The sequence below is a fragment of the Pristiophorus japonicus genome, chromosome 3 (assembly GCF_044704955.1).
Source record: "Pristiophorus japonicus isolate sPriJap1 chromosome 3, sPriJap1.hap1, whole genome shotgun sequence".
Taxonomy (NCBI): Eukaryota; Metazoa; Chordata; class Chondrichthyes; family Pristiophoridae; genus Pristiophorus; species Pristiophorus japonicus.
In genome coordinates this window covers 234,232,255-234,249,403 of record NC_091979.1, presented here as the reverse complement: position 1 = coordinate 234,249,403, position 17,149 = coordinate 234,232,255, and the positions used below count along the sequence as shown (strand labels likewise).

The 17,149-nt window shown below is 52.8% G+C and overlaps 1 protein-coding gene across 1 annotated transcript in view; it reads left to right on the top strand.

Annotated features, from left to right (window-relative positions):
* abcc2 (ATP-binding cassette, sub-family C (CFTR/MRP), member 2) overlaps positions 1-17,149 on the top strand; it is a 278,866-nt gene that overhangs the window by 242,025 nt on the left and 19,692 nt on the right. The window contains exons 27-30 of the mRNA XM_070876416.1: positions 983-1,084; positions 3,781-3,924; positions 15,102-15,260; positions 16,336-16,502. Of these exons, the coding sequence (XP_070732517.1) occupies positions 983-1,084; positions 3,781-3,924; positions 15,102-15,260; positions 16,336-16,502 (572 nt within the window). The remainder of the gene's footprint in view (positions 1-982; positions 1,085-3,780; positions 3,925-15,101; positions 15,261-16,335; positions 16,503-17,149) is intronic.

Genomic DNA, 17,149 nt, shown 5'->3' with positions numbered 1-17,149 from the left:
CATCACCGTGTGTGTGGGGGAATCACAGACACAGACCCCCGTCCCATCACCGTGTGTGTGGGGGAATCACAGACACAGACCCCCGTCCCATCACCGTGTGTGTGGGGGAATCACAGACACAGACCCCCGTCCCATCACCATGTGTGTGGGGGAATCACAGACACAGATCCCCGTCCCATCACCATGTGTGTGGGGGAATCACAGACACAGATCCCCGTCCCATCACCATGTTGGGGAATCACAGACACAGACCCCCGTCCCATCACCATGTGTGTGGGGGAATCACAGACACAGATCCCCATCCCATCACCATGTGTGTGGGGGAATCACAGACACAGATCCCCGTCCCATCACCATGTTGGGGAATCACAGACACAGACCCCCGTCCCATCACTGTGAGTGGGGAATCACAGACACAGACCCCCGTCCCATCACCGTGTGTGTGGGGGAATCACAGACATAGATCTCCGTCCCATCACCGTGTGTGTGGGGGAATCACAGACACAGACCCCCGTCCCATCACCGTGTGTGTGGGGAAATTACAGCTACAGACCCCCGTCCCATCACCGTGTGTGTGGGGGAATCACAGACACAGACCCCCGTCCCATCACCGTGTGTGTGGGGAAATTACAGCTACAGATCCCCGTCCCATCACCGTGTGTGTGGGGGAATCACAGACACAGACCCCCGTCCCATCACCGTGTGTGTGGGGGAATCACAGGCACAGACCCCCGTCCCATCACCATGTGTGTGGGGGAATCACAGACACAGACCCCCGTCTCATCACCATCTGTGTGGGGGAATCACGGACACAGACCCCTGTCCTGCCCCCTGGGATTGTGACGCTCCAGGCTGAGTAAATCTGGTGAACGTTGACCTTCAGAAGGGCGGCCCTCAGTGAGCAGAGCCACTCTCTGCCGTTTGCTCTGTGCTTGTTTGCTCTTTCACCAATTGTTTTTCTCCCCCCACCCCCCGCCCTCAGGTGACCCAGGCACTGAACTGGCTGGTCAGAATGACATCCGAGCTGGAGACCAACATTGTATCTGTGGAGAGAGTCTCCGAATACACCAAGCTGGACAATGAGGTATCCGGGATGCAGGGCTGGGAAGGAGTTGAAAAAGGGAACAGGGTCCCCTGGGATTGGGAGGCAGCGTTGTAATAGGCCTCTACCTAGTGGACTACTGTGGCAATGCAACTGCTGATGTCAATAATAAAAAGATCATGTGGCAAGGTCACATGACAAGTTCCTGTAGCGCCATCTTGTAGTCTGTGTGCTTATGATGTCGTAAAGTATAGATCACATTGGCGACGCAGGATAGGATATTTGGATTCCCTAGCGTAACATCAGAGGCAGAAGAACTGGAATTTATAGAGTTATATCAAGTACAGCAGATAAACAGGCCGTTCGGCCCAAGGGGTCTGTGCCAGCGTTTATGCCCCACACGAGCCTCCTCCCACCCCTACATGTTTAGAAAACCCAAGCCAGTCAGAGTGGAGGAATAAAGACTTGCATTTCTATAGCGCCTTTCATGGCCTCTGGACATCCCAGAGCGCTTCACAGCCATTGAAGTACCTTTAGAAGTGTAGTCACTGTTGTAACGCAGGAAACGTGGCAGCCAATCTATGCACAGCAAGCTCCCAAGAAATGCAATGTAATAATGAGCCGATAATCTGTTTTTTTTTAAGTGATGTTGATTGAGGGATAAATATTGGCCCCAGGAGACCGGGGATAACTCCCCTGCTCTTCTTCCAAATGGCAGTTCTTTCTTTCTTTTAGGTCTGTGAGGAGAACGTCGACAAAGCTGACTGGTCCTGATCGCAACCCCCGCCCCCAAAGATTTGATTTCAAATCCCTCCATGGCCACGTCACCCCTCCCTATCTCTGTAATCTCCCTCAGCCCCTACACCCCTCCCTATCTCTGTAATCTCCCCCAGCCCCTACACCCCTCCCTGTAACCTCCTCCAATCCCCAACCCTCCCTCTGTAACCTCCTCCAGCCCCACACCCCTCCCTATCTCTGTAACCTCCTCCAGCCCTACACCCCTCCTTATCTCTGTAACCTCCTCCAGCCCCAACCCTCCCTCTGTAACCTCCTCCAGTCCCTACACCTCTCCCTATCTCTGTAATCTCCTCCAGTTCCTACACCTCTCCCTATCTCTGTAATCTCCTCCAGTCCCTACACCCCTCCCTATCTCTGTAACCTCCTCCAGTCCCAACCCTCCCTCTGTAACCTCCTCCAGTCCCTACACCTCTCCCTATCTCTGTAATCTCCTCCAGTTCCTACACCTCTCCCTATCTCTGTAATCTCCTCCAGTCCCTACACCCCTCCCTATCTCTGTAACCTCCTCCAGTCCCAACCCTCCCTCTGTAACCTCCTCCAGTCCCTACACCCCTCCCTATCTCTGCAACCTCCTCCAGCCCTACACCTCTCCCTATCTCTGTAACCTCCTCCAGCCCTACACCCCTCCCTATCTCTGTAACTTCCTCCAACCCTACACCCCTCCCTATCTCTGTAACCTCCTCCAATCCCCAACCCTCCCTCTGTAACCTCCTCCAGCCCCACACCCCTCCCTATCTCTGTAACCTCCTCCAGCCCTACACCCCTCCTTATCTCTGTAACCTCCTCCAGCCCTACACCCCTCCCTATCTCTGTAACCTCCTCCAGCCCTACACCCCTCCCTATTTCTATAACCTCCAATCCCACACGCCTCCCTATCTCTGTACCTTCCTCCAATCCCACACCCCTCCCTATCTCTGTAACCTCCTTCAGCCCTACACCCCTCCCTATCTCTATAACCTCCTCCAATCCCACACCCCTCCTAATCTCTGTACCCTCCTCTAATCCCACAACTCCCACGAGATCTCTGTGCTGCTCCAAATCTGGCCTCTTGCGCATCCCTGATTTTCATCGCTCCACCATTGGTGGCCGTGCCTCGACTGTCTGGGCCCTCAGCTGTGAAACTCCCTCCCTAAACCTCTCCGCCTCGCTACCTCTCTCTCCTCCTTCAAGATGCTCCTTAAAACATAAGAAATAGGCCATTTGGCCCCTCGAGCCTGCTCCGCCATCCAATAAGATCATGGCTGATCTGATCATGGACTCAGCTCCACTTCCCCGCTCGCTGCCCATAACACTTTACTCCCTTATTGCTCAAAAATCTGTCTATCTCCACCTTAAATATATTCAATGACCCAGCCTCCACCCCTCTGAGGCAGAGAATTCCAAAGATTTACAATCCTCATCTCAGTTTTAAGTGGGTGGCCCCTTATTCTAAGACTACGTCCCCTAATTTTAGTTTCCTCTAGGAGTGGAAATATCCTCTCTGCATCCACCTTGTCAAGCCCTCTCATTATCTTATAAGTTTCAATAAGATCACCTCTCATTCTTCTGAAGGCCAATGTGTATAGGCCCAATCTACTCAACCTATCTTCATAAGTCAATCCCCTACCTCTTTGACCAAGCTGTTAGTCCCTAATATCTTCTTATGAGGCTCGGTGTCAAATTTTGTTTGATAATCGCTCCTGTGAGAGGCACTTGGGATGTGTTGCTATGTTCAAGGCGCTATATAAATGCAAGTTGTTGTGGTAAAGATTGTGAGTGCTTGGGCCATCGGGAGAGGGCAGCGATGGGGTGGGGTGGATATGCGGGCGATGTTCACTGCCCTACTCCTTTCTCATTACTCCAGCAATGGACAAGAGAGGAAGTTCGGGGAATGCTGAAAAAAACATTTTAAATAAGAAACCATGATTTTTTAATTAAAAAAAAAATGTACTTCCTCTCAGGCTGCCTGGGTGACGGACCACCGACCCCGAGAGGACTGGCCAGACAAGGGTGAGATCGAATTCGTGGACTATAAGGTCCGTTACAGGCCAGAGCTTGACCTGGTTCTGCACGGACTGTCCTGTGAGATCCGCAGCAAGGAAAAGGTAAAGGCTTAGAAATCCGGGTAGCCAACAATGGAATCAGAGAACCACAGGAGGAGGCCATTCGGCCCATCGTGCCTGTGCCGGGTCCTTGAAAGAGCTATCCAATTAGTCCCACTACGCCCTGCCCTTTCTCCACAGCCCTGCAATTCTTTTCCTGTTCAAGTATTTATCCTGCTCCCTTTAGAAAGTTACTATTGAATCTGCTCCCACCGCCCTTTCAGGCAGTGCGTTCCAGATCACAACAACTCGCTGCATAAAAAGATTCTCCTCATCTCCCCTCTGGCTCTTTTGCTAATCACCTTAAAGCTGTGTCCTCTGGTTACCGACCCACCTGCCAGTGGAAGCAGTTTCTCCCTAATCTACTCGATTAAAACATAGAAGCATAGAAATTTACAATGCAGATGGAAGCCATTTCGGCCCATCATGTCCACGCCGGCCAACAAAGAGCCGCACAGCCCTCGGTCAGCAGCCCTGAAGGTTACATATAAACCTATGAACAATGAACGGAAAGGTAAAGAGCACCCAGCCCAACCAATCCGCCTCACATAACTGCGGCACCCCTTATAGAAACATAGAAAATAGGAGCAGTAGTAGGCCATTCGGCCCTTCGAGTCTGCAATGCCATTCAATATGATCATGGCTGATCCTCTGCATCTCAGAGCACTTAAGGAAGTGGCCCTAGAAATATTGGATGTATTGGTGGTCATTTTCCAACATTCTATAGACTCTGGATCAATTCCTATGGATTGGAGGGTAGCTAATGTAATCCCACTTTTTAAAAAATGAGGGTGAGAGAAAACAGGGAATTATAGACCGGTTAGCCTGACATCGGTAGTGGGGAAAATTTTGGAATCAATTATTAAAGATGTAATAGCAGTGCATTTGGAAAGCAGTGACAGGATTGGTCCAAGTCAGAATGGATTTATGAAAGAGAAATCATGCTTGACAAATCTTCTAGAATTTTTTGAGGATGTAACTAGTAGAGTGGACAAGGGAGAACCAGTGAATGTGGTGTATTTGGATTTTAAAAGGCTTTTGACAAGGTCCCACACAAGAGATTAGTGTGCAAAATTAAAGCACATGGTATTGGGGGTAATGTATTGACGTGGATAGAGAACTGGTTGGCAGACAGGAAGCAAAGAGTAGGAATAAACGGGTCCTTTTCAGAATGGCAGGCAGTGACTAGTGGGGTACCGCAAGGTTCAGTGCTGAGACCCCAGCTATTTACAATATACATTAATGATTTAGACGAAGGAATTGAATGTAATATCTCTAAGTTTGCAGATGACACTAAGCTGGGTGGCAGTGTGAACTGTGAGGAGGATGCTAAGAGGCTGCAGGGTGACTTGGACAGGTTAGGTGAGTGGGCAAATGCATGGCAGATGCAGTATAATGTAGATAAATGTGAGGTTATCCACTTTGGTGGCAAAAACACGAAGGCAGAATATTATCTGAATGGTGACAGATTAGGAAAATGGGAAGTGCAACAAGACCTGGGTGTCATGGTACATCAGTCATTGAAAGTTGGCATGCAGGTACAGCAGGTGGTGAAGAAGGCAAATGGCATGTTGGCCTTCATAGCGAGAGGATTTGAGTATAGAAGCAGGGAGATCTTACTGCAGTTGTACAGGGCCTTGCTGAGGTCACACCTTGAATATTGTGTACAGTTTTGATCTCCTAATCTGAGGAAGGACATTCTTGCTATTGAGGGAGTGCAGCGAAGGTTCACCAGACTGATTCCCAGGATGGCAGGACTGACATATGAAGAAAGATTGGATCGACTAGGCTTATATTCACTGGAGTTTAGAAGAATGAGAGGGGATCTCATAGGAACATATAAAATTCTGACGGGATTGGACAGGTTAGATGCAGGAAGAATGTTCACGATGTTGGGGTAGTCCAGAACCAGGGATCACAGTCTAAGGATAAAGGGTAAGCCATTTAGGACCGAGATGAGGAGAAACTTCTTCACTCAGAGAATTGCGAACCTGTAGAATTCTCTACCACAGAAAGTTGTTGAGGCCAGTTCGTTAGATTCAAAAAGGAGTTAGATGTGGCCCTTTCGGCTAAAGGGATCAAGGGGTATGGAGAGAAAGCAGGAATGAGGTACTGAAGTTGCATGATCAGCCATGAACATATTGAATGGTGGTGCAGGCTCGAAGGGCCAAATGGCCTACTTCTGCAGCTATTTTTTATGTTTCTATGTTTATGTTTCTATTTCAATACCATATTCCTGCTTTTTCCCCATACCCCTTGATGCCTTTTGTTTCTAGAAATCTATCTATCTCCCTCTTAAATATATTCAGTGATTTGGCCTCCACATCCTTCAGTATTACAGAATTCCACAGGTTCACCACCCTCTGAGTGAAAAAATTTCTCCTCATCTCGGTCCTAAATTTCCTACCCCATATCCTGAGACTGTGATCCCTTTTTCTAGACTTCCCAGCCAGGGGAAACATCCTCCCCGCATCCAGTATGTCCAACCCCGTCAGAATTTTATATGTTTCAATGAGATCCTCTCTCATTTTTATGTGGGACTTTATCAAAGGCTTTCTGAAAATCCAAATACACTACATCCACTGGTTCTTCCTTATCTATTTTATCAGTTACATCCTCAAAAAACTCCAGTATATACTGAAACCTTCTACACTCCATCCCAACCAGAGCCATGTAATCTCCTGGGAGAGGCAAAAACCAGATAAAAACCCCGGCCAATTTAGGGAGAAAAAAATCTAGGAAAATTCCTCTCTGGCCCATCCAGGCGATCGAAACGAATCCAGGAGATCACCCTGGCCGTATTCGATTCCCTGCAGTACTTACCATTATACCTGTGCTGGCCAACTAAAGGTTATCCAGTCTAATCAGCTCTAGGTCCGTAGTCCTGCAGGCTACGGCACTTTTGAGCCCAAGTTTCCACAGGATAAAAAACGGGCGCCCCTCCGAGCTGGGTGCCCGTTTTTCGCGCCTAAAACGGCGGCAGAAAAAAAACGCGCTATTCTCGAGCGCTTTGCAGCTCCTTGTCTGTTTGGCGCGGCGCCCAGGGGGGCGGAGCCTACACTCGCGCCGAATTTGTAAGGGGAGGGGGCGGGTACTATTTAAATTCGTTTTTTTCCTGGAGGCAACGCTGCGCGTGCGCGTTGGAGCGTTCCGCATGCTCAGTGTGAAAATAAACATTGGCACTCGGCCATTTTTGTAGTTCTTTGTAGCTGTTTAATTTTTGAACATTTTTTAATAAAAGCACATTGCTATCAGCACTGAGGCTACCCTTCTCACTGTCTCCTTCCCCTCCCCACCCTCCACGGCAACAACCCGCTGTCTCCTTCCCCTCCCTCCCCTCCGCGGCAACAAACGGCTGTCTCCTTCCCCTCCCTCCCCTCCGCGGCAACAAACCGCTGTCTCCTCCTCCCCCCCTCCCCTCCGCGGCAACAAACCGCTGTCTCCTTCCCCTCCCTCCCCTCCACAACAACAACCCGCTGTCTCCTTCCCCTCCCTCCCCTCCGCGGCAACAACCCGCTGTCTCCTCCTCCCCCCCTCCCCTCCACAACAACAACCCGCTGTCTCCTTCCCCTCCCTCCCCTCCGCGGCAACAAACGGCTGTCTCCTTCCCCTCCCTCCCCTCCGCGGCAACAAACCGCTGTCTCCTTCCCCTCCCTCCCCTCCGCGGCAACAACCCGCTGTCTCCTTCCCCTCCCTCCCCTCCGCGGCAACAACCCGCTGTCTCCTCCTCCCCCCCTCCCCTCCACAACAACAACCCGCTGTCTCCTTCCCCTCCCTCCCCTCCGCGGCAACAAACGGCTGTCTCCTTCCCCTCCCTCCCCTCCGCGGCAACAAACCGCTGTCTCCTTCCCCTCCCTCCCCTCCGCGGCAACAACCCGCTGTCTCCTTCCCCTCCCTCCCCTCCGCGGCAACAACCCGCTTTCTCCTCCTCCCCCCCTCCCCTCCACAACAACAACCCGCTGTCTCCTTCCCCTCCCTCCCCTCCACAACAACAAACCGCTTTCTCCTCCCCCCCCCCCGCTCAGCGACACGAACGGCTTTCTCCCCCGCCCCCCCCTCCCGCTCAGCGGCACGAACGGCTGCAGAATTCTCCCTGGCTGAAGCACTTTCACACAGGTAGGAAGATGGTTTATTTAATCTTTTCTTTGCTTATAAATGTTTATTCAGGTTGGATTTATTTGTATAATATTTGTAGAAGTATAAATAAGGATTGATTGTAGAATTTAATGACTTCCCTTCCCCCCCTCCCCCCCCACCTCGTTCCCGACGCCTAATTTGTAACCTGCGCCTGATTTTTTAATGTGTAGAACAGGTTTTTTCAGTTCTACAAAAATCTTCACTTGCTCCATTCTAAGTTAGTTTGGAGTACGTTTTCACTGTGGAAACTTTCAAATCAGGCGTCAGTGGCCGGACACGCCCCCTTTTGAAGAAAAAATTCTGTTCCAAAGTGAAACTGTTCTAACTGACTAGAACTGCAGAAAAGAAAATGTGGAGAATTGCGATTTCTAAGATAGTCCGTTCTCCACCAGTTGCTCCTAAAAATCAGGCGCAAATCATGTGGAAACTTGGGCCCAATAAGGGGTCCTGGCTTGTCCAGGTTTTGATCTGCCGGGCAGTGACGGGTGATTGCTCACTCTCAAATGCTTTCATGACTATGGCTAGATCTGCGGGCTGCGCAATTTCCACCCCCGTGGTGGTCAATGGCAGCCTATTGACAGCATCGGCGCAGTTTTCTGTGCCTGGCCTGTGGCGGATGGCGTAGTTGTATGCGGACAAAATGAGCGCCCATCTCTGGATGCGGGCTGATGCGTTGGTATTCATCCCTTTACTCTCGGAGAACAGGGATATAAGTGGCTTATGGTCAGTTTCCAATTCGCATTTTAGCCCAAACAGATATTGATGCATTTTCTTTACCCTTCTTTCTCAATCATGTTGTTGGCTCTCTCAGCCTTAGACAGATTCCTGGATGCATAAGCAACCGGTTGCAGTTTCCTGAAATCATTAGCTTGTTGCAAGACACACCCGACGCCATAAGACAACACATCACATGCTAGTACCAAATGCTTACATGGATCATACAACACAAGCAATTTGTTTGAGCATAACAATTTTCTCGCTTTTACAAAGGCATTTTCTTGGCTTTTACCCCAAACCCATTCGCCCCCTTTTCGTAGTAAGACATGCAGTGGTTCTAACAGTGTGCTGAGACCTGGTAAGAAGTTACCAAAGTAGTTCAGGAGTCCCAGAAACGACCGCAGCTCCGTCACGTTCTGTGACCTCGGTGCATTCTCGATTGCCTCCGTCTTCGCATTGGTGGGCCTGATGCCGTCCGCCGCAATCCTCCTTCCCAGGAACTCCACTTCAGGTGCCAGGAAAATGCACTTCGAGCGTTTTAACCTGAGCCCCACGCGGTTGAGTCGACTAAGAACTTCCTCCAGGTTCTGCAGATGCTCGACTGTGTTCCGACCTGTGACCAAGATGTCGTCCTGGAAGACCACGGTGTGCAGGAATGACTTCTGTAAGCTTTCCATGTTTCTCTGGAATATCGCTGCCACCGATCGGATTCCAAATGGGCATCTGTTATAAACAAAAAGACCTTTGTGCGTGTTGATGCAGGTGAGGGCCTTCAATGATTACTCCAGTTCCTGCATCATGTAGGCTGAAGTCAGATCCAGCTTCGTGAACGTCTTTCCTCCCGCCAGCGTTGCAAAGAGGTCGTCGGCTTTTGGTAGTGGGTATTGGTCCTGCAGGGAGAAACGATTGCTAGTTACTTTGTAATCGCCACAGATTCTGACGGTGCCATCTCCCTTGAGGACTGGGATGATAGGACTGGCCCACTCGTTGAACTCGATCGGGGAAATGATGCCCTCTCTTTGCAGCCGGTCTAGCTCGATCTCTATCCTTTCTCTCATCATGTATGGTACTGCTCTTGCCTTGTGATGGATGGGTCGCGCCCCCGGAACTAGGTGGATCTGCACTTTTGCTCCTTGGAATTTCCCGATGCCTGGTTCGAACAGCGAAGGAAATTTGTTTCAGACCTGGGCACACGAATTGTCGTCAGCGGGCGATAGCGCTTGGACGTCGTCCCAGTTCCAACATATCTTTCCCAGCCAGCTCCTGTGGAGTAGCATGGGACCATCGCCCGGTACCACCCAGAGTGGTAGCTTGTGCACCGCTCCATCATAGGTGACCTTTACAGTAGCACTGCCGATTACAGGAATAATTTCTTTCGTGTAAGTTCATAGTTTTGTGTGAACTGGAGTTAAGACTGGCCTTGAGGCCTTGTTGCACCACAACCTTTCGAAAGTCTTTTTGCCCATGATGGACTGGCTCGCGCCCGTGTCCGGCTCCATTGACAACGGGAGTCCATTTAGTTCAACATTCAGCATTATCGGGGGACAATTCGTGGTGAATGTGTGCACCCCATGTACCTCTGCCTCCTCGATCTGAGGCTCTGGTTCGTCGTGATCCTCTGTGGATCTGTCTTTCTCTGCAACATGGTGGTTTGCAGGTTTAACAGGTTTTGCAGCTCGCCTGCACACTCGTTGGAGGTGTCCCATTGTTCCACTTCCCTTGCAAACGTACTCTTTGAATTGGCATGAATGGAAACGATGATCACCCCCACAGCGCCAACAAGGTGTGAATGGCCTTGCATTCATCACCCTTGATGGTGGACTCTGAGACATCTGCAGACGTGTAGCTGCAGGTATGTGTGACCTGCTCTCTACGTTACAATTCGAAAACAACATCACTTTGTTTACAGTACTTGTAGCAGCACTTGTGTGCTGAGAGATTTGCTTCGTATTGTCACTGGTGGCAATGAACGCCTGGGCTATCGCTATGGCCTTACTCAAGGTTGGGGTCGCGACAGTGAAAAGTTTGCGAAGTATGGTTTCGTGGCCAATGCCAAGTACAGAAAAGTCTCTGAGCATGTGCTCCAAATGTGCTTCAAATTCGCAATGTCCTGCAAGGCGTCTTAGCTCAATGACATAACTCGCCACTTCCTGGCCTTCAGACCTTTTGTAGGTGTAGAACCGGTACCTCGCCATCAGAACGCTTTCCTTCGGGTTCAAATGCTCTTGGACCAGTGTGCACAAATCATCGTACGATTTCTCCGTGGGTTTCGCTGGAGTGAGCAGATTCTTCATGAGGCCATACGTTGGTGCCCCACAGACAGTGAGGAGGATCGCTCTACGTTTGGCAGTGCTCTCTCCCCCATCTAGCTCGTTGGCCACGAAGTATTGGTCGAGTCACTCCACAAAAGTTTTCCAATCATCTCCCTCTGAGAATTTTTCCAGGATGCCCACTGTTCTCTGCATCTTTGGGGTAGCTATCTGTATCTCGTCGCCAGTTGTAGTGTATGGAGAACGAGTCAGACTGAACACTGAGCTCAAAGTAAAGTGTGTCCTTGGTCTTTTATTGCAGGTCTCCAGAGTGCCTCTCCAACCTGTGAGGCCTCCTTAAATACCTGTGCTCCCAAAGGATTATGGAATCCCTTGGGATTCCAGGAGATGAGTGCTCTGGTGGCTGTACAGAATAAATACAAATTTACATATATAACAACAACCCTCTGCGTAAAGAAGCCTACCCTTCAAATCTCCTTCATGATTTTGAACATCCAACATAAGAACATAAGAAATAGGAACAGGAGTAGGCCATACGCCCCCTCGAGCCTGCTCCGCCATTTAATACGATCATGGCTGATCCATTCATGGACTCAGCTCCACTTCCCCGCCCGCTCCCCATAACCCCTTATTCCCTTTTTGGTTAAGAAACTGTCGATCTCTGTCTTAAATTTATTCAATGACCCAGCTTCCATGGCTCTCTGAGGCAGCAAATTCCACACATTTACAACCTTCTGAGAGAAGAAATTCCTCCTCATCTCAGTATGAAATGGGCGGCCCCTTACTCTAAGATCATGCCCTCTAGTTCTAGTCTCCCCCATCAGTGGAAATATCTTCTCTGCATCCACCTTGTCAAGCCCCCTCATAATCTTATACGTTTTGATATGATCATCTCTCATTCTTCTGAACTCCAATGAGTAGAGGCCCAACCTACTCAACCTTTCCTCATAAGTCAACCCCCTGATCCCCAGAATCAACCTAGTGAACCTTCTCTGAACTGCCTTCAAAGCAAATATATCCTTTCATAAATATGAAAACCAAAACCGTTAATCTTTTCTGCTCCAAGGAGAACAATCCCAGCTTCTCCAGGAGGATAGTGATAGACTTCAGGAAGACATAGACAGGCTGGTAAAATGGGCAGACACGTGGCAGTTGGAATTTAACGCAGAAAAGTGCGAAGTGATACATTTTGATGGGAAGAATGAATTGAGGCAATATAAACTAAAGGGTACAATCCTAAAGGGGGTGCACGAACAGAGAGGGTACATGTCCAGAAATCTTTGAAGATGGCAGGTTGAAAAATGCATACGGGATCCTGGGCTTCATAAATAGAGTACAAAAGCAAGAAAATTATGATGAACCTTAGCTGGAGTATTATGTCCCACTGCAGTGTGTGGCCCAGGGCCGTGCAGGGTACTGGAGGCTTCTTTCTGGGTTTTGGTGGCCTCAGACATTTTGTCATTTATTCAAAAGAGCATTGAATAGGGTTTGTGTCTGAACTCTCTCCCCCCCGGCCCCCTCAGACCCCCCCCAGACAGGTGTGTGTCTGATCTCTCTTCCCCCCCCCCCCACCCCCTCCCCAGACAGGTGTGTGTCTGATCTCTCTTTCCCCCCCACCCCACCCCCTCCCCAGACAGGTGTGTGTCTGATCTCTCTTCCCCCCCCCCCACCCCCTCCCCAGACAGGTGTGTGTCTGATCTCTCTTCCCCCCCCCCCACCCCCTCCCCAGACAGGTGTGTGTCTGATCTCTCTTTCCCCCCCCCCACCCCCTCCCCAGACAGGTGTGTGTCTGATCTCTCTTCCCCCCCCCCCACCCCCTCCCCAGACAGGTGTGTGTCTGATCTCTCTTTCCCCCCCCCCCACCCCCTCCCCAGACAGGTGTGTGTCTGATCTCTCTTCCCCCCCCCCCCACCCCCTCCCCAGACAGGTGTGTGTCTGATCTCTCTTCCCCCCCACACCCCCTCCCCAGACAGGTGTGTGTCTGATCTCACTTTCCCCCCTCCCCTCCCCCCTCCCCAGACAGGTGTGTGTCTGATCTCTCTTCCCCCCCACACCCCCTCCCCAGACAGGTGTGTGTCTGATCTCACTTTCCCCCCTCCCCTCCCCCCTCCCCAGACAGGTGTGTGTCTGATCTCTCTTCCCCCCCACACCCCCTCCCCAGACAGGTGTGTGTCTGATCTCACTTTCCCCCCTCCCCTCCCCCCTCCCCAGACAGGTGTGTGTCTGATCTCTCTTCCCCCCCCACACCCCCTCCCCAGACAGGTGTGTGTCTGATCTCTCTTCCCCCCCCCCCCACCCCCTCCCCAGACAGGTGTGTGTCTGATCTCTCTTCCCCCCCCACCCCCTCCCCAGACAGGTGTGTGTCTGATCTCTCTTCCCCCCCACACCCCCTCCCCAGACAGGTGTGTGTCTGATCTCTCTTCCCCCCCACACCCCCTCCCCAGACAGGTGTGTGTCTGATCTCTCTTTCCCCCCCCCCCCCTCCCCAGACAGATGTGTGTCTGATCTCTCTTCCCCCCCCCCCACCCCCTCGCCAGACAGGTGTGTGTCTGATCTCTCTTCCCCCCCCCCCACCCACTCCCCAGACAGGTGTGTGTCTGATCTCTCTTCCCCCCCACCCCCACCCCCTCACCAGACAGGTGTGTGTCTGATCTCTCTTCCCCCCCCCCACCCCCTCCCCAGACAGGTGTGTGTCTGATCTCTCTCCCCGCGCACCGTCCCCCCCAGACAGGTGTGTGTCTGATCTCTCTCCCCGCGCACCGCCCCCCCCCAGACAGGTGTGTGTCTGATCTCTCTCCCCGCGCACCCCCCCCCCCCTCAGACAGGTGTGTGTCTGATCTCTCTCCCCGCGCAGCACCCCCCCGTCAGACAGGTGCGTGTCTGATCTCTCTCCCCGCGCACCACCCCCCCTCAGACAGGTGTGTGTCTGATCTCTCTTCCCCCGCCCCCCACCCCCTCCCCAGACAGGTGTGTGTTTGATCTCTGTCCCCGCGCACCCCCCCCCTCAGACAGGTGTGTGTCTGATCTCTCTCCCCGCGCACCCCCCCCCTCAGACAGGTGTGTGTTTGATCTCTGTCCCCGTGCACCCCCCCCTCAGACAGGTGTGTGTCTGATCTCTCTCCCCGCGCACCCCCCCCTCAGACAGGTGTGTGTCTGATCTCTCTCCCTGCGTACCACCCCCCCTCAGACAGGTGTGTGTCTGATCTCTCTTCCCCCGCCCCCCACCCCCTCCCCAGACAGGTGTGTGTCTGATCTCTGTCCCCGCGCACCCCCCCCTCAGACAGGTGTGTGTCTGATCTCTGTCCCCGCGCACCCCCCCCTCAGACAGGTGTGTGTCTGATCTCTCTCCCCGCGCACCCCCCCTCAGACAGGTGTGTGTCTGATCTCTCTCCCCGCGCACCACCCCCTCAGACAGGTGTGTGTCTGATCTCTCTCCCCGCGCACCCCTCCCCTCAGACAGGTGTGTGTCTGATCTCTCTCCCCGCGCACCCCCCCCCTCAGACAGGTGTGTGTCTGATCTCTCTCCCCGCGCACCCCCCCCCCCCAGACAGGTGTGTGTCTGATCTCTCTCCCCGCGCACCACCCCCCCTCAGACAGGTGTGTGTCTGATCTCTCTCCCCGCGCACAACCCCCCCTCAGACAGGTGTGTGTCTGATCTCTCTCCCCGCGCACCACCCCCCCTCAGACAGGTGTGTGTCTGATCTCTCTCCCCGCGCACCCCCCCCCCTCAGACAGGTGTGTGTCTGATCTCTCTCCCCGCGCACCCCCCCCCCCCCCTCAGACAGGTGTGTGTTTGATCTCTCTCCCTGCGTAACCCCCCCCCCCAGACAGGTGTGTGTTTGATCTCTCTCCCTGCGTAACCCCCCCCCCCCCAGGCAGGTGTGTGTTTGATCTCTCTCCCTGCGTAACCCCCCCCCCCAGACAGGTGTGTGTTTGATCTCTCTCCCCGCGCACCCCCCCCCTCAGACAGGTGTGTGTCTGATCTCTCTCCCCGCGCACCCCCCACAGATAGGCCTGTGTCTGATCTCTCTCCCCACCCCCCCCCACCCCCCACAGATAGGCATCGTTGGGAGGACAGGTGCTGGCAAGTCCTCTTTGACCAACTGCCTGTTCCGCATCATCGAATCAGCCGGAGGACAGCTCCTGATCGATGGACTGGACATTGCCACCATCGGGCTGCACGACCTGAGGCAGCGACTCACCATCATACCCCAGGTAAGAAGGGAAAAAGAAAGACTTACATTTCTGTGGCATCTTTCACGACCTCAGGTCGTCCCAAAGTGCTTTATGGCCAATGAAATACTTTTGAAGTGTAGTCACTGTTGTAATGTAGGAAACGTGGCAGCCAATTTGTGCACAGCAAGCTCCCACAAACAGCAATATGATAATGACCAGATCATCTGATTTAGTGATGTTGATTGAGGGATAAATATTGGCCCCAGGACACCGGGGAGAACTCCCTGCTCTTCTTCGAATAGTGGCCATGGGATATTTTACATCCACCTGAGAGGGCAGACGGCGCCTCAATTTAATGTCTCATCCAAAAGACGGCACCTCCGACAGTGTAGCACTCTCTCAGTACTGCCCCCTTGATAGTGCAGCGCTCCCTCAGTACTGACCCCCTGACGGTGCAGCACTCCCTCAGCACTGCCCCTCCGACAGTGTGGCGTACCCTCAGTACTACGCCTCCGACAGTGCAGCACTCACTCAGTACTGCCCGTCCTACAGTGCGGCACTCCCTCAGTACTGCCCCTCTGACAGTGAGGCACTCCCTCAGCACTGCCCCTCCGACAGTGCAGCGCTCCCTCAGTACTGCCCCTCCGACAGTGCGACGCTCCCTCAGTACTGCCCCTCCAACAGTGCAGCGCTCCCTCAGCACTGCCCCTCCGACAGTGCGGCGCTCCCTCAGCACTGCCCCTCCGACAGTGCAGTGCTCCCTCAGCACTGCCCCTCCAACAGTGCAGCGCTCCCTCAGCACCGCCCCTCCGACAGTGCAGCACTCCCTCAGCACTGCCCCTCCGACAGTGCAGCGCTCCCTCAGCACTGCCCCTCCGACAATGCAGCGCTCCCTCAGTACTGCCCCTCCGACTGTGCAGCGCTCCCTCAGCACTGCACTGGGAGTGTTGGCCTGGATTTTTGTGCTCAAGTCTCTGGAGTGGGACTGGAACCCACAACCTTGTGACTCAGAGGCGAGGGTACTGCCCACTGAGCCACGGCTGACACTGACTTGCGGGCTGTGTAAGTTCGTGGGTTGTGACTAACCTCCCTATTACTGTGTTGTTCCTGTGAGGACCCCGTGCTGTTCTCGGGCACGTTGCGGCTGAACCTGGACCCCCTCAACAGACACAGCGACGAGGAAGTGTGGCGATCGCTGGAACTGGCCCACCTGAAACACTACACCACCACCTTACCCAACAAACTACAGCACAAGGTGTCCGAAGGAGGGGAGAATCTCAGGTACTTCCAACATCGGCACACCACAGCCTCGGGACCAAGCCACATAACGTTACCAGCGGTAAAACCATCACTGGGTCCACACGCGGCCTGTCTCAAGTTATCCAGGGGGAGCCAGAGGTCAGGGAAGGATTAATTCTGGTCCATGCAATCAGTGAGGTTTGAGGCACAGAAGGAAGCCATTTCGTCCCATCGCGTCCACGTCGGCCGACCAAGAGCTATCCAGCCCAATCCCACTTTCCAGCTCTTGGTCCGTAGCCCTGTAGGTTACGGCACTTCAGGTGTACATCCAAGTATGTTTTAAATGTGGTGAGGGTATCTGCCTCTACCACCCTTTCAGGCAGTGAGTTCCAGACCCCCACCCGCCCCAACCCCCACCCCCACACACCCTTTGGGTGAATAATGTTCTGCTTAACTCCCCTCTATGCCCCCTGGTTACTGACCCCTCAGCTAAGGGGAATAGGTCCTTCCTATCCACTCTATCTAGGCCCCTCATAATTTTATACACCTCAATTAAATCATCTTCAGGCTCCTCTGCTCCAAGGAAACCAACCTCAGCCTATTCAATCGTTCCTCCTCGCTAAAACTCACAGTGACCGCTGGTGTGTGTGTTGTGTGCACGAGTATGTATGCGAGTGTCTGAGTGTGCA